Here is a 23,866-nt window from a genome sequence, read left to right as displayed (position 1 = left end):
GAGATTCATCTTTCATTTACCTTTGAAAGCTAAAACAACTGTTGTTTTTGTCACTAATAAGTACTGCACGAGCTGGAATAACCATCCCGTTCCCGCCAGTATTTCAAGGAAACGGAGAGTGTTCTCAGGATTATCTTAGTGATGCCGGTCTCTTCCTGTGAAGCAGAGAGATCGTTCAGTGCCTTGAGAAGACTGAAAACATGGCTGCGTAGTACGATGGGGGAGGAACGCCTCAACTGCATGGCTTTGGCACACGTTCATCAAGACATTATAGACCTCATAACGTTGCCAGGGTTGTTGAAAAACTTTGTCAGTGCGTGCAAAAACCGCGCTCTCGTTTTTGGACCCTCTAGAAGTGTCGAAAGCTAGGAAACATGTCATAGGTGATCAGTACTCATATTGTACAGAGTATTTCTTATTGATCTTTTTTTAACGTCTGCAATAGCACAGTGCAATTACGGGAGGTATGAAAGCATGCTCGTTTTTCTTATTTCAATTCAAATCACGATAGTAATTTGTATATAAATGAAAATAAAGCACAAAACAAAATGGCCGCCTTGGCAAGATGTGTGTCCCCCCTTGTGATTTTTCTGGATTTACGCCACTGGTTATCACATGCGTGTTTCGTGTGATTTCGCTTATCTGGAACTGACTTTTAGGAACCCGCTTACGTTTGAAAGTGATTCACTGGATCGGCGGCGTTTCGAGCTGTATTTTGGTGAACAGAACTGTATTTTGGTGAACAGATTTTTGTTTTATACTTTGCCAGCCCTGATTTCCCATGATGTCCCATTTATATTCTTTTGCCGATTACGGAACATAAAAAGATAGGCTTGACGCGAAAAAAGGTTTCCAGATAAGGGAGACCGCAGAAAACGCATGCGTGAAAGTTGCTCAGTAGCGTGACAGACGAAACCGACCGATTCGCATTTCAGTAGCGAAGGGCTCTCTCGAGCACGCTTTATGTCGTCGCAGCTTTCCTTCCTCGCTGATAGGCTGCGCCACCAGTATCTGTCGTCGCTGATATTTTGTTTCAGTTTAGACTGCCCATGACTACATTGAAATAGAGAGCTCTTATTGTGGAACTGGAATAACCCTCTGGAATAACACGAGTTGCCCTTTAGGGAGCATGTCTAAGTCAGTAGGCTTTTATTTTTTCCCCACGTTTAATGTTCGTCAGTGAAATTACGGCGATGTTACTATAGGTAACAGATTCGGCGATACCGCGCTGGATGAACACATAAATTGTCCCCTTTTATAACTTGAGATATAAAGTTCAAATCAGTGTAGTTTGATCGCAATTTCAACGCAACAAACCTGCTTCATTACGTCTTTTATTGGTCGCAGTAGCATCTAACTTTGCCTGGTTGCGTACAAAATTCATCCTGCCTATATTCATCGCAACCATTCATAGAATTTTAATGTCAAAACGATGCGCATCTGCTCGCGTCGCTGCAATTGTCATCGAAATACGACAGTCTTCTGCCACCCCTGCCACGTAACTGCCAGTAAAGATGGTTGTGTGGTTCGTTTTCCCGAAGTCCGGTAGCGATCAGGAACCCAACCGCCTGGGCTCCGGTTGATTTGGCAGGAGGCTGGCAGGGCGATGATGTTGAAGTTCTTGGAGATGGCGGTCGAATTGACGAACTCAAGGCGCGTGTAGTTGGAGAAAGGAAACGAAGAGTTTATATACAGCTATTTACAGTAGGATAACTGGGTACATGAGTAATAAAAGGAAAAACTTCAAGCTTCAGCTAGACGCTAGCTCCAAGTGCGCACAAATCACTTCAGCTTCTCAACTTCGTCTAACTCTCCTATCCTCGGAGCGTACACAAACCGCTCGAGAAACGACGGCCGAGACTGTCTCGCCGCAAGATCCTTCTAGTTGCCCGGTGCGGCGCTGTACCCTAAACTTCCGACGCGATCTTAACCTCTAGCCTAGGGGGTCACAAATCCCAACCTAGTTTTAACGGTCGAGACTCCTTGTCCCGCCGGGAACTGCCCAGCTCAGCGCTCAGACAAGAACGATTTCTAACGGCCAAGTTCGGACTTATAACACCTCGACATCACACTCTATCGGGAACGCCCCTGTAGCGTTCGTACACGCGTAAGGGAGTGCCCGAATTCTCGTAGACAGCTGTCACTCAGCGCGCTATGGAATATTCAATGAGGCGCCACCATCTTTGGGTCACCGGCCCGCTCGCGGACGAGCAAGCGCGCGCGACCCCGCGGGGTGAGGGCGAAAGGCGGCGACAGTGCACTATGCGGAACGGAGCGCGTTAACAATGGAGGCTCGCGCGGCGCACGCTCCGACGTGGGCAATTACCCCTCCCAGGCGCACCACGCCGATGATCTCGGAACCCGGCGGCGCCGTCTGCGTTTTCAATGAGGGATTATCCCCATGGTATTCGGTCGGCCAGACAATCCGTCTGCCGTGCGCGCCGCGACGAATTGGCGACGGCTGCGGCGTAGAGTCCACAGTGTTCAGCCACCAGACAGAGTGGCGGGTTCTCACGCGCAGCCTGCGCGCCTGGCCACTGACCTCATAAGTGGACCTTACACTGCCTCTCCTGTCTCATTCGCCCACCTCTCGCACTGTTTCTCGGGCCATCGATGGGCGATTGATTTCCAGAGTTCAGTTTTGCCGCGTTTTCAATGCTGGCGTTCCACCTGCTGGAACGGTTGGCACCTGGCGCTCGTGCCACGAGCGCGAGCCTTGTTTGCATTTTGTGGTTGAAACACTGTTTTCAACGTGTTCTAACGGCGGGGATGTTTAAGCTTGAGCTCTGGCAGTCCCGAACGTTAGCAGAAAACTCCGCTCGGGGAAGGGGAGAGGGGAAAATTCTAGGCAAAGAAGTGTGAAAGAAAATGGCGAGGAGGCAAGGAGCCCACGAGCAGGTGTTGGGAGTGCGCCCCTCAAGAAAATAACGCTTCTGGCTGCCGGAATGGAACCTGGGTCCCTTGTGTTATGAGACCGGCGTCTACCTGATTGCAGTATCATCGCTTTCTTTTTTTCTTTATTACCGGCTTGGTACGGCGAACACGAAATCGAAACAATAACACATGCTTCAACCCGGTATAATGATTAAAGCCCTGTCCGCTACTACGGGTGGTGCCTATTAAAAACATTTCAGGTTAACTATATCATCCAGCATGTTAGTCCAATCAGGTTGCTCGTCCTGTATATTTATCCCATCCCCAATATAAGCGATACTTTCAATAAAGGATTCCCTCGCTCGCAGGGAAGAGAGACCTAAGAAAAGCCAAGTTAAGCGAGTGAAGATCACCATCTCCGCTGTTCCCTCAGTCTTCGGTTCCCAAATGCGAAGGCGGCCGATCTTTTCTATTTGCCCACATCTACTTTTAATTAAAAGAACACTGCAAACACCAGATACGTATTGACGTTGTTCCTCAAATAAGCCTAACGTTATCTAATTGCTGAACAATGTTGACACATACGGAACAACTTTCTAGATTTATTAGATTGAAATGTTTTGCCTATATAAGCGTCTCCCTCAAAAATTGTTTAAAGTTTGGCCGGGCGGCTGAATCGAGGGACAGAGAGAGAGAGAGAGAGATAGGAGAGAGAGAGAGAGAGAGAGAGAGAGAGAGAGAGAGAGAGAGAGAGAGAGAGAGAGAGAGAGAGAGAGAGAGAGAGAGAGAGAGAGAGAGAGAGAGAGAGAGAGAGAGAGAGAGAGAGAGAGAGAGAGAGAGAGAGAGAGAGAGAGAGAGATATCAAAGTTTTTGCGTTTGGGTAGCACAAGAAAGACTAGTATTCAAAATTGAAGGATTTCAGCTAAATTCAGCGTCTGTATTCACACAGTTCCATTTTTGTTCCCAATATTCTCATGACTGGTTAGAGTTCTACAGAGCAGTGTACCTTCATCTGCGCCTAAATTATTTCCGGTTGCGCATGAAACATCATGGCATTGTATGTATAAGTAACTGAAATCCTTAACACTTTAAAAGTACCCCTGAACACTAAGAGGAGGCACACATCAGTCGTTATTTCTTTTTCTTTTTGGATGTATGGAATGTATTTAGTCGTGAAACCTGAAAAGCGTGATACGTCCCTGAAAACTGCTGGCCAATTTTCTGTGTGTCTTCAATTTCCCGTGAATAATCTTCCCACGTGTTTCGCTTTATCCGTTGAGGCAAAAAACATTTCGTACCCAGTTACGAATTCGTTTCGCTTGAAGTGCGTAAAAAATGGACTCCAGAAACAGTGGTTATCAGGCACTTAGAATGCATTCTGAATTTATAGGGAAGGATCTTTTGTTTTAGTTTTTGCAACTGTGAACGTTTTACAAAAAGTGAACTTTGTCGAGTGTCATAGGCTTACGTATGTCCAGATACACGGCGTATGTATTGGTTTGAGTGTAGGCCCAATATTCGGTTTTCTCACTTGGCTCAGTGGATAAAGCGGCAACCACATGGAGCGTTTTACTGGCGCCTGGCGGCCGTCGGCGTCTCCTAGCGGCGACGCGAAACGGACGTTGGAGAGGAGAAAATTCTCGAAAGGAAAGACACAAATTGAACAGTTTGGTGGTTTTTCGCTAACAAACCTATCTGGCAGATGGCGGTGGGGTAAACTGTACTCTGCAACGTTTTTCGCGTCACCGCCAGGAGACATCGACGGCCGCCAGACGCGCACAAAACGCTCCATGTGGTTGCCGCTTAAGCTCAGAAAGATGTCATGGGTTCGATTCCCGACCGCGGCGGCCGCTTTTCTGATGGAGGCGAAAAGCAAAAACGCCAGTGCGTACGAGATTTTGGCGCACGTTAAGGATCCCCAGGTGGTCAAGATTAATCCGGAGCCCTCCACTACGGCGCGCCTCATCGTCTGCGTTGCGTCGGCGCGTTAAACCATCAATCAATCAATCAATCAATCAATCAATCAATCAATCAATCAATCAATCAATCAATCAATCAATCAATCAATCAATCAATCAATCAATCAATCAATCAAAGTTTTCTCACTAAAAGCCACCTTGAGACGTCTAGAAGTATGCTCGTCACAAATATTTTCGTGCACGTTGTCTATGACCTTGTGTTAATCCTAAGATAACAAAGAACGTACTTAATGTAATTTTAATCACTGTCAGAATCTCACTCCAGTCATTCTAAAGTTTTCAAAATGGCATTACGGCTTCTTGCTTACCTTGAGTTTTTTTTTTTTTTTTTTCGATCTTGTTTTCAGTTCAGTGAAACAACTTTGTAGAAAAGGCTGCCAACTTTAGGCAGGCCGCAAGCCCTGCCTTGAATATTTCCACGACCTGCGAAATGCAAATAAAAGCGGCAAGGTATGGCGGCAAGCGCATCTGCAAAACGTACTGCCCTTGAAGCTACATAAGCGGGTAAAAATCTCAGTGTTGTTCTTTGTGCGCGTTGCTCTCCCCGCTGAGTTGGAAATGTTCTAATGGGTGCAAAAGAAGTGTTTTGCAGCCCCAAACAAACTGGGATGCCTGTTTCTCACAGCAGAAAAAGGGGCTGAAACCGCATACGTTGCTCGGCTGTAGGCCCGATTGCTCGGGTAAGTACATCACAGCATTTGGACCTTACGCCACTAGCGACAGCTATGATTCCATGCGGCCGAGTGTATGTTGCTCGGGCACACCACCCGGGTAAGCTTCATCAATTGCTCTGCAGGTTCTCATATCGCCATGCTTTGAGGGCTAGGGCCCCGCTTTGAGATAACATCGCCTTGATAAGAGCGCTTTGAAAGAACTCACACATTTTTGAGGTCCATCGGATGAATGGGAATTTTTGAGTTGTTTAATATCAAATTAAAAAAAAACCATGCCATTCAAAAAGGAGAACGCCGTTCTTGTTTAGTTCCGGAATAATTGCGTGATTTCCGTCGCCTCCTTGCAAAATTCCAGACTGCGAGCCTTCTTTTCTCCTAACCGTTGTTAGCCACGCTTTTTTTTTTTTTCGTGATGCCTCCGATTTCCCAATGCTAATTTATATTTAACACTCTCAGTCCGGACGCGGCTGGAATTAAATCACACGCTCTAGCGTACATCGCCATCTCAACATTTGCCGCGAGGATAGTTTAATGCGCTGACGCTGTTAACGGCAAAGATATACGCCATCCTTCTTCGCCACAGTATTCTGCCATCCCCCCCGGTAAAATCGTTTTCTTGCTGTCCCTCCTCGCGACCCGTGCCTCTCCTCTCGCGAAGTTGTAGTTTCCTGACGCAATAACCGTTGCGTGCTCTCTTTTCCTGCCGCGCCGCTTTGACCACCCCTTTTGCGTTCCCTTCACGCCAATTTGTCCCATTTCCGCCTTTATCAAAGCGCAGGCGCAGTTTCTCTATCTGATGTACTACCCCGCTTTCCTTATCCCCACCACCGTCTCGTTTATATCCACGAATGGCAGACAGTTGTGCGTTTTCGTTCCCTCTGCGTCTCAAGCCCCGACGCCTCCAGGCTTTCCACGCCGTCCGCGCAACTTTATTGTTCCCTGGCGACTCTAAACAGTGAATTTCGTCGGGATATTACGCCGCTTTACGCGTCCTTTGCGGCATAATTCACTGCGCTGCTTCTCATATTATCACAATAAATGGACCCTGCGCACGCACCATCTGTCTTCCTCCCGCGTGCCCATAAATTCCCAGTCGTCTGCTCAGGAAACCGGGCGTAAAAAAACAGCGTGGAGAAGTGGGCTCACACGTGGACTTTCTTTGGACTCACCCGAAGTGTAACTCTATTGGACACGCTCCGGGCATAACTTTATTCTGAAGGCGTGTTTGCTTTTTCCACCCACAGTTCCTCGCCTCTAGCCAGTGTATACCATTGTCTGGAAGTAGCGGAATGTCCTTGCGCAAACCGGAAAGTGATTCCTCGGGGCATGAATACAGGGCTGGATTATTGTTGCGAGCAGCCGCGAGAACGCTGCCCACGAAACAATGATAATGCTGTAGGGCTTCGGGTTTCCTCCTAGTACTCGTTCCGACGCATTTCTTAGGATGGATTGTTTCAAGCGGGAAGGCGTCAGTTAATTGCACCCGACTCGTGCCCTGCCTCAAGTCTGTGAGCGAATATTTGCGATGTGTTCATAGGCGCGGGTTTTCGTTCCGCGCCAGCCCCTGTTTCTGTCTCGCAGATGAGTGTACAAATGGCGTCATTCTTTCTGTTTTTTAGGCGCGAGTTCCATTTCGCGCTGCCCAACCTGTCGCCATATTTTTGTGTATGCATGCGTGCACGGATGTTCTGGATGCTAAAAATATTACGGGGGTTCCCACCCATGGACCGCAATTTTTGAAGGCAAAATTCATAACCGTGCACTACGCCGTAATTCCACTGCTTATTATAGGTATGCCTGCTGGAGCTTTACGTATTCCTTCAAGGATATGAAATATTCAGAGGAGGGAAGACTTGGTCGTCCTTTAGGCATGTAAGTAGTCAGTTGAGCAGTTCAACCCTATACAGCTTGTTTCGAGATTGTTCCGATAAAACATGAGTTGCAGCCGTTTTCGGTAAGACTATTACCCCTCCCGTAGAAGCCAATGTACAGCAGCCAGAAACTCCGAATTGCTTACAACTTCGCGGTGGTTCGTGCCAGCCCGCGCTAGAGCAGGCTCGCAACCGCCAGCGCGAACTGGGTCACGTGGGCACGCGGTAGCCTGGACTCGCGAATCGAGGCACGAGCGCTCGCGCAGTGGCCTAAAGAGATCGCCGAAGGGTTTCTGTATCATCTCCAACCAAGCCTAATCATGACTGACTGATCGCCACCTCCTCTTTCGACCTTCCCCTTCCACAAATACGACCATGTGGCCTCCCCCATCTCAATACAAGTTATCCAATTCAATTGTGCCGATTTCTGTCGACTGTGCATTAACCATGTGCCCTACTCCACGATAAATTCCGCTCATCATGACGCACACAGCTTCGATGTAAAAACCTACACGTTGTGTAAATTAATTACGAGTCCTCAACTGCAGCGGCCCGTATGCCCAGGCGTAGCCAATGTGCAATAAATACATTCCTTTAGATTATTCAAACATAAGGAGTATGCACTTGAGCTGCTCCAAATGTACAGTACAGTAGGAAGTACAGTACAGAACAGTACAGTACAAATGTACAGTGTACAGTAGTACACTGTACTACTGCGGAAGTGGCAAAGGCAGCCTGGTGGGGCGTGATGCCCGCGTATGTTACCGGGAATAGGGTACTCCTGCAAGACATTAGTTTATATGGGTGAGGCCAACGCCTCATATTTTACGCATCTGCAGCTTCAGGCCCACAGAGCGCTACCCGCAGCTCCCGCACACTATTCCAAAATGGTGTTGTTATCGAGCTATTTACAGGCTCCAGCCCGTCTCCCCTATTTTGCTGGCAGCTAATTCGTAGCTTTATGATTGCCTACAATTTAAGACAGTTTCTTGGCTCGGCTGAACCGTGCACGAAGCAGTTTAAGCAGCACTTTCCTCTGGGCATTGAATGGGACCTTGACACCCTGCATTGACCAATGCTACGGCGCAAAAAAAAAAAAATCTTTTCGGAGCAAATGGCATGCCGGGCTCGGTCATTTGCCAAATTCGCTTTTTTTTTTTCTCCCAAAGATTGTTCAATTACAGGAGATGTGGCGAAGCGGACCACGTCTTATAGTGCACATCTGTTCACGTGTAGGCCCGTCTGCACTTTTGCGTACTGTTTTCTGGGCCCCTGGCCTTCATTGTGTCCCACATTTTGGCCTAAAGCAGCTACAATATAGCAGTATCATTCATTGCTACATCCACGGGTGGCAGACTTTTTCTGTGCAAACTGTGAAGTTTAACTTTACCGCTGGCCGCATTTTTTTTTCGGAGTGCACTTCAGTTGTTTTTAGGGTGCCTAAACCTGGTGCGAAACAAAGAGCGAAAAAATTCCTTCATGATTTCGGAAGGCCCAACTTACTAAAGTTAATTCAACAGTGTGGAGGGTCATAGCAGCTTCACTCATGTTGAAGCCCGCAAGAGGAAGAAAGACAAGTCGAGAAAAACCCGGCGACCCATGTCAGAAAAACCCCTGTGAACCGCAAACAATAAAAAGGCTGCTCTCGTTCTCACCCAACCGAATTTGTTTTTGTTTTCGTTTTTCTTCTTGTTCTACAGCCTTCGCGCCGTTATAGGGAAGATGTCGGCTGCCCATGTCTTTCCTTCCGATATTATTGTTATCGAGGCACACTTTTTCGAGGTGCTTTGTTTTAAGCACTATTCGACCGTGGTAAAGGTAGCACAACAGAGTTAAGGGTAAATGAAACGATTGCAGCGCTGGCTGAGCAGCATCATAACCATCGTCATCGTTGTTGTGGTCAAGGCAAACTGCTTCGAAAGGCAGACTTCCGACACAGAATTCCCAAGCCTCGCCATAATCAGAGTTCTGTCTGGCTGTGGCGTACCTGTTCTACTCGCGTGAACATTGTATGTTGCCACCCATAGTCAGCAGGCTGCCCAGAACAGTTCGGAAGCGCTCCTTCTCGTTGGAAAAAACTGTCAAGTAGGTGGCCTGCTTGTTCCGCCTGAGCGGGTGTCATTGCAGGCTCAGAGCCAGTGGGCTCATTTTCGGGACCTTCCTCCTCCTATTCGCTTTATCGGGGCAGATCTGAGCTTTAATGCTCACAAAATTTTGTGGGGATGTTGCCGGACACGGTAACCGGGCGAGTTAGGCGTTCCGCGATGACGCTGCACTTTCCCAAATGTTGCAGTTTTTTTTTTCATTCGAAAGTTTGCCCTGCGGCATAATAGCTGCAGGCGTTTACAGAAACACGAACAAGTTAGTTTGGTGTATAAAGTACAGGAGTTGTCGGTTACACGGTCCATGTACCCAGCGTTGCAGGTCAGGAGGGCGGCCAGGGTGGAGACCGGTTGCACGAAGGTGCCGCAGGCGAACTTGATGCAATCCCGGGCAGGCCCAGAGCAGGTGCTGCACATTCACGTCCCCAATGGCAGTGGCGCAGAATGTACAGGTGGATCCGTATGGGCTGCGGTATTGCGATGGCCAGGAGGCAGTCACGGACGGCGTATAGCGAGAAGAAAATTTATTATAAAACCACATATCAGCACGCAGCGACTAGCGGTAACAGCGCTGCCCGAAAAACATAACCAACTCGTAGTCTCCGCAGCGCAACCTCCTCTCGGCGAGTGAAGTCGCCAGGGAGGTTTGAACCACACGGTAGTATGAGTGCTCGTGTGGTGCGCCGAAGATTTTCAATTTCTCGTTAGAGGTGCCCGCGAGCGTCTTAAATAAAATATCGGTAATCGATTGAGTTGCCATTACCGATATTTTATTTACATTGCTCTAATGCAAAACCAACCAGCTGCAAGGCGTTTGTTCCGCTTAACCGACTTCACTGCATCGAGATTCTACTGTGGAGCAACGCCTTTATGAGTATGTTATAGTATTAACACTGATACGTTTCAGTGGCTTCCGCGGTCGCCCTCGTACAGTGCGTTTCAAAACATGCACTTTGCTTTCCGGGGGCAGGATGCATGTCTTTGATCTTCAGCATGCGCGGTCGCTAAGATGTTTCAACGGACTCTACGCCGACGTTGGATCGCACCTGCCAGAGTTAATTAGCAATATATTCTCTTTTTTTTGCCCATAAATGTGGCTTTGCCAAAAAAAACGAGGGGGGGGGCGGCATCGTTCGTTCAGACTATGATATCTTATTAGTAATAGAACACTCGGAGGGGCCCGCAGCCTATCGCAATGTTCGAACGTTCCGCGTAGGGCATTGTTTCCTCGCCGTAGTACAAAGGGCCAATACCCCTCGATGTCCGGACTTTAAGCTGCTTGGGAAACCTTGTGGGTTCACTAGAGTGCGAAGCAGCTTCTGCGTTGGTTCCACAAATAACCAGAGCCCGCTATACCAAAAAGTTCAGTCGTTGGTTTGCATGTTCCTGCGACCACAGTTGTAACATTGTCGTTAATGTAATCGGTATGAAAGGCTGTTCGCTACGCATAAAGATCCCGGTATAATATGTAATTTCATCGTATTTCCGAGTGACAATGTCTTTCCTCATTTCAGCTGGTGATTAGAGTTATCCGGTGTATGCCTTAAAACCGTTTTGTTATAAGCAGTTTAAGTGCATGAACGATATAGGCGATTGGTGCGGGATTTGATATACCTTCGAGTGAACTGAATTAACGTTTTTGTCAGTTTTAATGAGATCATAACCTGTAAGCACTATGTCTGTAAGCATTGCACCTGTTGGGCACCTGAAATTGTAGCGCACAAAGTTCTCTGCATTGGCTGGTTATGGGCAGCCTGGGACATGTACATGGCGCTGCTGGGCCGGACTTGTTTACAGGGGAGACATGCACTGCATTCCAGGATTACTTTTTCACTGTGGTTTCTTGGTTGATTGATTGATTGATTGATTGATTGATTGATTGATTGATTGATTGATTGATTGATTGATTGATTGATTGATTGATTGATTGATTGATTGATTGATTGATTGATTGATTGATTTATTGATTGATTGTAGGGTTTTAACGCGCCGACGCAACGCAGGCGATGAGGCGCGCCGTAGTGGAGGGCTCCGGATTAATTTCGACCACCTGGGGATCTTTAACGTGCGCCGAAATCTCGTACACACGGGTGTTTTTGCTTTTCGCCTCCATCAGAAAAGCGGCCGCCGCGGCCGGGAATCGAATCCGCGACCTCGTGCTCAGCAGCGCAACGCCTTAGCGCTGAGCCCCCGCGGCGGGTCACTGTGGTTTCTACTGGCATTTCAATGTTTCGAATGGGGCGGAAAATACCTACCGTAATGGCAGCATAGCCTATCTGCTGGCAAGAGTGACCGTGCAGAAGAGGTTAGAACACTCGCGCGCGAGTGGAAAGCTGCCAATTTCAAAAACCAACATCATGCTCTCTGCGTTCAGAAAAGTGAGAGGACGTCACGCGTTCTCCGTTTTTCTGTCTTGCATAGCCCCTTCACATCCTTAATTTTGCCTTTATCAGCCACTTTTTCCGGATATCTGCTTACGAAACAGCTTGTAACACGTTCCACTGCTCAGAAAGCTTTGTGTAATAACCACCTGTTAGAAGAGTCGACTGTGTCCTTGCGGGCTGTCCTGAAACTGCTTTTGTTTCGCCTCTTTTTCTAGGAGCAAAAATAAAACATGGTGTCACAGTGTGCACCTGCTGGACTTCAATATGTTATGCCATAGACAGAGAACGCAAAGTGAACACGGGAAGAGCAACCGAGGCCCGCACAGCAGTCTTGGAGATTTTCGGCCGCGTATTCAATTGAAGCAAAGATATGTGACGACCGCTAGGCGACCTCGTTTTGTTGTTTCCACGTGCGAGCAAACAGCGGGTCACTCTTTCGCTTTATGACCTGCGCTTCAAAGAGCCGCTAGATTTCAAATCGAAAGCCTAGTTTCTCTTCTGCACAGTTTTCTCTTTTGTCAACAAAAGGTTGGTGAGACCGCAACAAAGAGGAGCCCCCTTCCTCTAAAGAAACACGTGCTTCGGCGGCTTTCAGTCGGTGGGTTTGTATTGTTTCCTCCGTTGCTGCTTTTTTTATGGACAAGGCAGCAGACAGAGCAACACGGACGTTATTCTGCCCGGACGCCCACGCGTGCAGGGAAGCACGCTTGATGCTACTGCTTGCTTTCACGGACGCAGCTTCGACGATTTTTTTTTTTTCAGTTCTTCCGTGTACCGTAATCGCTTCGCATTGTCCTTCACTCCTGCTCCTGCGCAGTGAGCGCCGCACCCGCAATTAGAGGCTTTGTCGATTGGGAATTAATGTTTCAGCTTTCCATGCTATGTCACTCAAAAAATAAAATAGCTTCGCCTTCATGGCTTCGTGCATTTTCGTAAAAAAAAAAAAATCGCCAGGGAAAACACGTTACAAGTGATTTGTTATGAAGCCAGAGGAACGTTTTAATTTGAAGGCAATCAACAACTTATGCATCGATCCACCAAACGCGTGTGTTTCTTACTGATTGGCTCGACCCAAGAACGGACATCTCTCTCTATTTAACCGTAATAAAAGAGCTTGAAATGTCTGCTCAAGACGTTTTTCCCGCCTTCTTATAAATATGGCCAGGCACTTTGATAAGCGCTGTATTTAAGACCTTAACTAAGAGCTGCCTACTCGTGTTCGAGTGCGAGAAAACACGAACGGAACGCTTCCAACCGCTCTTTTTAGTATTCATTTCGCGGCTGACGCTCTCAAGCTTCCGCCCACCCATTCGCGCACACATAAAAAAAAAGAAGAGCTACGGAAATTCTGAGAATGGTCTGCTAACGCGTAAGCATTCTTACTGCGCTCTTCCGTTTAACCAACCTAACATTTTCGGAATGGCATCGAAGGAACCTGTCTCGTCGCATCCGTACCCTTCAAAGCGGCATCAATTGAACCAGAAAGCCGTCCGATAACTGCTTCTGCTCTCTCTCCCACTCCTCGTTTTTTTTTTTCCCTTTGTATTGCTGCCTGGCTACGGTGAGAATGGACCCATTTACCATACTAGATTTGAAACAACAACGTTCAGTATTCATATTAAAACACCCTTGAAGACGGCGTTTCGCACCGCTTCACTCAGTGCACGCCACTGGTGTGACTGACGGTGACACAATTATACAGCGGGCCTGACGCGAGACCTTAAATGAGAGTCCTCTACACGAGCCCAAGGTTGTTGCCGAGGCTCAGAGCGCACTCGTGCCAGGAATACCAGGTCCGCGGATGGACGCATAACCTCAGATCGATAATTTTCTACAAGACGCAACAGCCTATCGGGCCTACACCGCACACCCATCAGCCAAGCGTTGGTCTCGTAAATAGGAATGTTTTAATATTTAATGGAGTCAAAAGGAAGCTTGGAGGCCTGGATGATCACCAGGGCATCGGGTGACCATCCATGCCTTCACATCAGTGTTCCGTATCCACGAGTCGTTCCGCAGGAGTCAGGAGTCTTGCATGGGCACCTTGTAACGTTCCGGCAGCGCGGTTGGTTCGGCAGCCAGAGCAGTTTAGTTTCAGCGATGCTGAGCTCTTCTATAGCGCACAGCACGGCTGTTTTTCGGAAAGGTGCTCCAATATTTACACGCCTCTATCAGACCCGCGGAATGCGGCACGCGTAATGGCTGCGTTAAAAGCACCATGGCCGCACGGGCTTGTAGAAATTGCTTTTATTTTAGGAGCTTTAACATCAAAGAATGAAGGGAAAGCAGGCTGAAAACTTATATTTAATGATACGCCACGTGTCGGTTTCGAAAAGAAAGAATAAAAGCGAAAAGTGAAGAAGGCATTGAAAATGTTTGGTACGAATGGCACGATATTATTCGAAGAAATGCTTTACAAATAGTTGTCAGGATCTCTGTTGTTTCCGAGGTGAGAAAAAAAATCATGAAGCAAGAAATTGCAAGATGCATTGTGGTGAAATAGGGCGCAAAACCAGGTCACGGTGGAAGAAGACAACAACATGAGCGCTGACTATCAACTGAAATGTTTATTACACAGTGAACAAAAATATATAAGAGCGGGTGTGACCATAACAATCATGACGTATACGTCATGTGTGCACAAAACCACAGACTCAGCATTTGTCCGGATAAGCCGCTTAGCAGTCCAGTAATGATATGGACGGGAAACGAATACAATCTTCGGAATTCTTATTTTATATAAAAGGCTTCAGTTAGCTCCCTTGTTCTCCTGTCTTTCTGGGCTATTAAAACAGTGGCACAGTTACTGTGTAACTGCGTAATAAACATTTAACTGAGTAATAAACATTTCAGTTGATAGTCGGCGCTCGTGTTGTTCTCTTCTTCTCCTGTGTCCTGGTTTTGCGCTCTGTTTCACCACAATGAATCTGTACCAACTGGCTCAGTTCTCGACTCTTTTGAAATTGCAAGAATTTTAATGAAGCATCAATCTGTTTTGGAAAGAAAAGGATTCGATAAAGTTTTGATCGGACTAACTATAGCATGTTTTCTCGAGCAAAAATTGTTTGCTTACTCTTTTGTTGACAAAAATTTTCAGGACAGACTCTGACCTCTTAAACGAAGTGATTTTAATTCTATTGGCCGGGTTATGCCTCGAAGGTCCCCGAATGGGATATTACAAGAAGGTGAGGGCTTCCCTTGGATGTTCTAAAGTTACTGTTGTCGAATATATATATATATGAATATATATATATATATGAATATATATATATTGCCACGGAGCAAACTAGCAGACGACGAACGATGTAGTTCAGAGGGATTGGTCCACAAGCAAGAACAATGCGTCCAGCGACGGTTGTTGGTAGAGGAAGACGACGAGGTCTTTGGTGGGTCATTCTGAATGTTAGCGGCAGCCCAGCCTTTCTTCCTGTAAATAGTGTAAATACTTTAAATACATTCTTCTCTTCCGCGTCCTCGCCTCGTAACATCTTGTGGTGGAGGTGCTGGCCTTCTGCGAAGACGGAGCTGCGTAGCGGACGCCACGTCCGGCACACTTCCTTTCGCAAAGAGCACTCGGGGACAACCCTCACCATGACTCCGCCTAGCCAGGCCGCTACAGGCCAGACCATCATCCTTACCCACCCGCGCGAACCCGGTAAATTCAGCGGCACGGATGACGTCGACGTAGAAGACTGGATCCTTATGTACGAGCGTGTCAGTAGCCACAACCGCTGGGACCCCACATTCATGCTCGCCAACCTGGACCTCTACCTTAAAGGTGCGGCCAAAGATTGGTTTGACACAAACGAGGCCCGCCTCACCAGTTGGGACGCTTGTAAAGAAGAGCTGAAGGCTCTGTTCGGACGGTCCGAGAGTCGGCAGCTGGAAGCCAAAAATGACCTTGCCTCCCGCGTGCAAAGCCCCACTGAATCGTACGTTACTTACATTCAGAGCGTGCTATCCCTTTGCTACAAAGTTGACCGTCAGATGTCGGAGGAAGAAAAAGTGGGCCACGTGTTAAAAGGCATAGCCGACGATGCTTTTAACCTTCTAGTTTTCAAGAACTGCGACAAAGTTGACACCCTTATCGCCGAATGTCGTCGCTTTGAGCTGGCGAAAAGCCGCCGAATCGCTCAAAAATTCACCCGGCTTCCTAACACGGCTGCGACCTCTTCCTGCGAAGATAACCTCCAGCCGCCAGCAGGACAGCGCACTTCCACAGGGATGGCACCAACTCCAGATAATATCACAAGAATTGTACGTCGCGAGATTGAGGCCATTGCCCCAACTTGCTTCCCCCACGACGCCCAGACCTCCGCTGTCCCTGTACCTCTCATACAGGCAGTTGTGCGCGAAGAGCTGCTGAACCTAGGAGTGCAGCCAATTTGCTCCGTGAGTCACCCGTGCGCTCGTTATCCTTCACCCATCAGCCCTTCTCGGTGCGACAGTATGCCGCCACGTTTCCAGAGCCGCCTTGCTGATGAATGGCGGACTCCTGACGACCGGCCGATCTGTTTCAACTGCAGACGGGTAGGCCACGTGGCTCGATACTGCCGGAGCCGTCCATTTCCGCCCCGCCAGAACAACTTCTACCAGTACCCTGACGACCCTTCTCGACGCTTCTACTCCCGCCGTCAGTCGCAGCCGAACACCGCTGATTCCGCCGACAACCGCTGGTCTGGTCGTTCCCCATCGCCGCAGCGTCGCCAGTCCCGTTCTCCTCGTCGCTTTTCCTCGCCGACCCCGCCGACCAGCTACTCGAGACCCTCCCAGGAAAACTAGAGGATGCAGCCCCCGGAGGTGACGCTGCATTTTCCGACCGACCTGAAAATCCTCTGATAACACTGCGAGCCGAAAAGAACTTGTTGGACGTGAAAGTTGATGGTGTCGATGTGAGTGCGCTCATTGACACCGGGGCGCAAGTATCGGTCATGAGTGCGAAGCTTCGGTGTCGTCTGCGAAAAGTTTTGACCCCAGCCACTTCGTGTCTCCGGGTCGCTGACGGAGGTACCCCAGCGGTCGCCGGTATGTGCACCGCGCGCGTCACCATCGCTGGCCATGACACAACAGTCCTGTTCGCCGTTTTAGACCGCTGCACCCATGACCTTATTCTAGGCCAAGATTTTTTGTCGGATCATTCAGCGCTCATAGATTGTTCTCTCGGCCTCGTCCACCTCGACCTTCCACTGCCACCAGTCACTATCGAAGAAACCTTGCCGCGTCTGTGCTGTCTCGAAGATGTTCGTTTACCGCCTCAAGCATTCACTTATGTCCCGCTGTTCATCTCTTCCCCTGTACCGGACGGGGACTACGTCGTATCGCCAACCACACCCGTTGCACTGGAGCGCAGAGTGAAGCTACCACACACCGTTGTCAGAATCAAGCAAAGCAGAGCATCTCTTCCGTTTCTCAATTTCAGCTTTTCCGTGCAATCGCTGCCCAAAGGAATCACTCTTGGTCATCTGTCCCCTTTAGGAGAGTACGACCTTTCTGTTTTAACGGCCGATCCCCAAAAACATCCCGCTGATGACTTTTCTTGTGCCCCTTCCCCAACCGAACCATACTCAACGATGTTGGCTCCCGATCTCCTCCCTGCACAGTCCGTTGAGCTCCGCCGACTTCTAGCATCCTATTGGGACATTTTCGATCACAACGACCGCCCTTTAGGTAAAACTTCGTCCATCAAGCATCGAATTATTACAGGAAGCGCAAGCCCAATTCACAAACGCCCGTACAGAGTTTCCCGCGCTGAGAGGCGAGTAATCCAACAAGAAGTGGATAAGATGCTGGCGAAGGATATCATTGAGCCTTCCTGCAGTCCATGGGCTTCACCAGTGGTGCTAGTCAAGAAAAAAGACGGCACATGGCGGTTTTGCGTGGACTATCGACACCTTAATGCCGTCACGAAGAAGGACGTTTATCCCCTTCCGCGGATAGATGACGCCCTTGACTGCCTCCACGGAGCCAAGTATTTTTCATCCATCGACCTTCGGTCGGGATATTGGCAAATTGCCGTGGATGAAATGGACCGTGAGAAGACCGCCTTTATAACACCTGATGGTCTTTATCAGTTCAAGGTGATGCCCTTTGGCCTCTGCAACGCGCCAGCAACATTTGAACGCATGATGGACTCACTGCTCCAGGGCTTTAAGTGGTCCACATGCCTCTGTTACTTGGACGATGTTATCGTTTTTTCGCCTTCGTTTACCACCCATCTCGAGCACCTTTCTGAGATCCTGGCACTGTTCCGACGGGCGGGTCTCCAGCTGAATTCCTCAAAATGTCATTTCGGCCGTAGACAAATAGCAATCCTGGGGCACCTCGTTGACGCCAGGGGAGTTCAACCCGACCCGGATAAAGTTCGCGCAGTCCAGAACTTCCCGGCACCGCGCTCAACAAAAGACGTCAGAAGCTTTCTGGGACTCTGTTCCTACTTCCGCCGGTTTATCAAGGACTTTGCGCACATTGCCCGACCCCTTACCGGCCTGCTGAAAAAAAACGTTCCGTTTTCCTGGGGCTCCGATCAAATGGCCGCTTTTACCACCCTAGTTTCCGTGCTCACCAATGCACCACTTCTGGCTCATTTTGATCCTCATGCGCCCACAGAAGTCCGCACGGATGCCAGTGGTTACGGTATCGGGGCCGTCTTGGCGCAACGACAAGGTGGACTGGAGCGTGTTATCGCCTATGCCAGCCGCCTTCTTTCCACCCCAGAGCGCAACTACTCAATCACTGAAAGAGAATGTCTCGCCCTTGTGTGGGCAGTGACCAAGTTCCGTCCTTACCTGCACGGCCGCCAGTTTACGGTCGTGACAGACCATCACGCGCTGTGCTGGCTCTCTTCGCTAAAGGACCCCGTAGGGCGGCTAGGTCGGTGGGCATTGCGTCTCCAGGAGTATACATTTGATGTTAAATACAAATCTGGACATTTGCATCAAGACGCTGATTGCCTGTCCCGCCACCCTGTCGACCCACCCGACGACAATGACGATGACGGTGCAGCTTTTTTGTGCACTATATCTGGCCTTCTTCGCATTAAGGAAGAGCAGCGTCATGATCCGGCACTACGATCTATTATAGACAACCTTAACTCGGCCGCACCCGACACTTCAACGGCAATGTTTGTGCTCCGTGACAACATCCTATACCGTCGCAATGTTCGTCCCGATGGTCCTGAGCTGTTGCTCGTTGTCCCCCAGCACCTACACTCCACTGTGCTGCAACAGCTTCACGACATGCCGACTGCTGGGCACCTCGGCATCTCTCGCACTTATGATCGAGTCCGCCGTCGTTTCTTCTGGCCTGGCCTCTACCGTTCCGTACGCCGCTACGTCAGGGCTTGCGACCAGTGCCAACGCAGAAAAGCACCAACGTCGCTTCCAGCGGGCCAGCTCCAGCCTCTTGACATCCCGGCAGAACCTTTCTTCCGTGTCGGTCTAGACCTGCTTGGCCCCTTCCCCTTGTCTTCATCGGGAAACAAGTGGATTGCTGTCGCGACCGATTACGCCACGCGCTACGCCATCACGCGTGCATTGCCGACCAGCTGTGCTACAGATGTAGCCGATTTTCTGCTTCGCGATATAATTCTCCAGCATGGCGCACCTCGACAGTTGCTCACTGACCGCGGACGTTACTTCCTTTCCCAAGTAATTCACGACATTCTTCGCTCATGCTCTGCTAACCACAAGCTATCTACAGCATATCATCCCCAAACTAATGGCCTCACGGAACGCCTCAATCGAACCCTGACAGATATGCTCTCTTGCTACATTTCTGCAGACCATCGCGACTGGGACGTCATGCTGCCTTATGTGACTTTCGCTTATAATTCATCGCGGCATGATACCGCAGGATATTCACCATTCTACCTTCTATATGGCCGTGATCCTACTCTACCATTGGACACACTCCTCCCCACGTCGGGCGACCTACCGCTACGGCGGTCGGAGTACGCCAGTGAGGCCATTGCCCGCGCTGATCATGCGCGGCAGATAGCCCGCCACCGACTTTATTCCTCGCAAGCTGTCCAGAAGATGATTTATGACCGCAAACACCGCGTGGCCCATTTCGCACCGGGATCCCTTGTCCTTCTCTGGACACCTACCCGCAAAGTCGGGCTTTCTGAAAAACTCCTGCCCCGGTACTGTGGCCCGTATCGTGTGCTACGTCAAGTAACCGATGTCACGTATGAGATCTCCCCAGTTTCTCCTCCCTCGTCGACTCGTGCACCTTCTACGGACATTGTCCACGTAGTCCGGCTGAAGCCGTACCAACCGCCCCTCATGGATTCGCCGTAGCGCCGCGACGGCGCTTGTTCCGCCGGGGGGTAATGCCACGGAGCAAACTAGCAGACGACGAACGATGTAGTTCAGAGGGATTGGTCCACAAGCAAGAACAATGCGTCCAGCGACGGTTGTTGGTAGAGGAAGACGACGAGGTCTTTGGTGGGTCATTCTGAATGTTAGCGGCAGCCCAGCCTTTCTTCCTGTAAATAGTGTAAATACTTTAAATACATTCTTCTCTTCCGCGTCCTCGCCTCGTAACAATATATATATATATATATATATATATATATATATATATATATATATATATATATATATATATATATATATATATATATATATATATATATATATATATATATATATATATATATATATATATACATACCCTTAATGACGAACGGTTATCTTGCCTTCGCATTTTCTTCTTAATTTCTACTAATATGTCCTTAACACGCGTTTGTTCCCTGACCCAACTCTGCTCTCTTCTTATCACTTAATGTTACACCTATTATCTTCTGTTCCATTGTTCGCTGAGTCGTCCTCAATTTAAGTTGAACCCTCTTATTGAGCCTCCAAGTTTCTGCTCCGTAGGTGAGTACCGGTAAGATGCAGCTGTCCTACACTTTCTTCTTCAGGCACTATGGTAGGCTGCCATTCATTATCTGAGAATGCCTGCCGAATGCCCTCCGCCCCATTCTTATCCTTCTAATTATCTCTGCCTCATGGTTGGCATCCGGGGTCACAACTTGGCCTAAGTAGATATATTCGCTTACCACTTCCACTGTCTCGCCACCTATCTCAAACCGCTGTGCTGTCCCGAGGTTATTGATCATTACTTTAGTTTTCTGCATATTACTTTTCAGGCCCATGCACGGTTCTACTCTGTTTGTCCAATGCGGTAAGCATGCTTTGAAATTCATCCCCCGAGGTACTTAGCAAGGCAACGTCATCAGCAAATCAGAGGTTACTGAGGTATTCTCCATTAACCCTTACTACCACCTGTTCCCAATCCAATGTTCTGATTACTTCTTGTAAACATGCTGTGAATAACATTGGAGAGATTGTGTCTCCTTGTCTGACGCCCTTCCTTGTAGGTATTTTACTGCTCTCCTTATGGAGGATGATGGTAGCTGTGGACCCATTGTAAATATCCTCTAGTATTCTTACATAATGCTCGCCTACACCTTGGTTTCTTAATGCCTGAATGACTGCTGAGGTTTCGACCTAGTCAAACGCTTTCTCGTAATCTATGAAGGCTATATATAGGGGTTCAGTATACTCCGCGCACTTCTCTATCACCTGATTGATCGTGTGAATATGGTCCATTGTTCAGTAGCCTTTACAAAACCCTATTTGTTCTTTAGGTTGACTGAAATCTAAGGTGACAGCAATTCTGTTTTAGATTACATTGGTAAGTACCTTGTAGACGACTGAGATTAAGCTGATCGGCCTGTAATTTTTCAAGTCCTTTATGTCACCTTTCTTATGGATTAGGATGATACTCGCGTTCTTCAAAGATTCCGGTACACTCGCGGTCATTAGGTATTGCGTATACAGGTTTGCCACTTTTACTAGTACAATTTGCCCGCCATCCTTCAAGAGGTCTGCTGTTATCTGATTTTCACCTGGTGCTTTGCCCCCTTTCATTTCTTTCAGAGCCTTCCTTACTTCTTTTGTCGTTCTGTCGTTCTGTTAAATATACATATATATATATATATATATATATATATATATATATATATATATATATATATATATATATATATACATATATATATATATATATATATATATATATATATATATATATATATATATATATATATATATATATATATATATATATATATATATATATATATATATATATACATACATACATACATACATACAAAAGCTTATTCCTGTACACTCTAGGACCCCCTAAACCTTCAATCGCTTCTGTTTTAATCCGTCGTAATAAATTATTTGAGTTATTTGCCTTTCCCTACTTCTACTCCCGTCTTGCGTTAGCCACTTTGTTTCTCGGGTGCCGCGCCTATTTTGAGTTGAATTTCAGTTGCCGGTGCAGAATGGTCGCCGAGCTCAGCCGTGTAGCATGCTGATCTCTCGAGGAGCAGGTGCTCCGAAACTGCTTTGGAATTCACCCGCTCTTGCTACAGCATTATGCCGAAGCGTGACCGGAACAGGAATTTCCCTACACACTTTGCGTCGGCCGCATCCAGAATCGCATGCTTCTCTACACGCGCTTTCTCATTTCCCAGTCTCGACCAAGGTTTGTTCGGCCTCTTCCCTGGCAGGCGGAAAAAAAAGCATCGAAGGCACGTTCATACGCCATGTCCATCCAGCCGTCATCGGACGTGTACTTCTCGCTGCGTGATACCGAGTGCGAACTGCTTCAGTCGGACTCGCTTTCTTCAAGTAAAGAAAGAGTGCGAGTGCAACACGGCGCGCAGCATTCATTTGGCCTTAATCTTTATACATATATATATATATATGCACGAGAGAGTAGACACGCGTATGAAAACGATGATTGAACTAACGTTTCGACCGGGGTCCGGTCTTCGTCAGAGTAAACTTCGGTAATTGAGCGCGCGGAATATATAGGCACGAAATGATAAAGGCTGACGAATAGTCTTGCCATTTTGCAGAGACCAATCAACACACACAAAAAAAAGAAGAAAAAAAAAGAGAGAAGAAGAGCACACGTGGTGTTTGTACACGTGTGAATTAACATGAAGTTTTCAAATACAGAACTTCTACCGAATATCGGATCGCGTCAAGGGGGATCAACACCTGCCCTTTTGAAACAGAATGATAACGTTCGGGGATTGCAGCTTAGCACTTTATACGCAAACACATCAGGAGTGGTATAGAGATATAAAAAAGCAAAGATGTCATCGTTACTGGAAACACTTCATATAGGTTCCGTAAGCGCAATCAAAGAAATCAGTAAAGCCGCATTAAAATTGGTGGCTCTGCTTCTACGGTTTCAATAGAGATGATGCCATGACGCCGGCATATCAGGGCAAGAGGCACGTTAACTTTCCTACACTTTCATTGATACCGCGTTTAACTGTATTAAATTTGAGAATTAAAGACTCACGTACTCCCCTTTCGCGATTTATTTATTTATTTATTTATTTTCAATAGTGCCAGTCTCATACGAGACCAAAGCAGAAGGGCATCAGTTCTTGGATACACAACACACAGTTTTCAGTTTCACATTTGTACAGCGGCATATTTGTCAGACAATGTCAAAGAGGACACAGGCTGGAGGCAGAAATGCCTTAAGGGGACTCGAGGCCTTTACAAAATTCAATAGGTACATTTTGAAAAAATGGCGTTGATTACATACAAACACTAAACAGTCGGTGCATACTTAAAGATGGCATACAAGACAGTTCTACTTATCAAGTAGACAATACGACACTAGTTGTACGCAAACACAAGAGCACTGGCAACAATACCACAAAAAAACATACACTTTGGTAACGTAGAACTAGTTATTGCAACCAGAAAAAAATTCGTTTACGCGTAATTGTACGGGAACATTTATACAACAAAAATAACCGATAGAAAACAATACGGCTCACCAAAAGAGAAAAAGATAACTAAAAATTATTTACAGAACATGTCCTCGATTTTTGAGGTGAACTCAGACATTGATTGTATACTGGTAGTCGAGGAATCT

General features: G+C 47.7%; 2 protein-coding genes across 3 annotated transcripts in view; both read left to right on the top strand.

Moving 5' to 3' along the window:
* Positions 1–23,866, top strand: part of Cpx (synaptic transmission protein complexin) — a 682,070-nt gene that overhangs the window by 426,149 nt on the left and 232,055 nt on the right. The window lies entirely within an intron of this gene.
* Positions 15,155–16,666, top strand: LOC144162513 (uncharacterized). Its single transcript, XM_077693079.1, has one exon. The coding sequence runs from the start codon at positions 15,224–15,226 to the stop codon at positions 16,664–16,666; it is 1,443 nt and encodes a 480-aa protein (XP_077549205.1). The 5' UTR covers positions 15,155–15,223.

Source organism: Haemaphysalis longicornis, unplaced genomic scaffold, assembly GCF_048455015.1.
Source record: "Haemaphysalis longicornis isolate Haplotype H1 unplaced genomic scaffold, Haemaphysalis longicornis Haplotype H1 scaffold_1, whole genome shotgun sequence".
In the NCBI taxonomy this organism is placed as follows: domain Eukaryota; kingdom Metazoa; phylum Arthropoda; class Arachnida; order Ixodida; family Ixodidae; genus Haemaphysalis; species Haemaphysalis longicornis.
This window is presented reverse-complemented; position numbering and strand designations above follow the sequence as displayed.

Coding starts and splice junctions, on each gene's coding strand:
- LOC144162513 (XM_077693079.1), top strand. CDS start 15,224: ATGCGTCCAGCGACGGTTGTTGGTAGAGGAAGACGACGAGGTCTTTGG.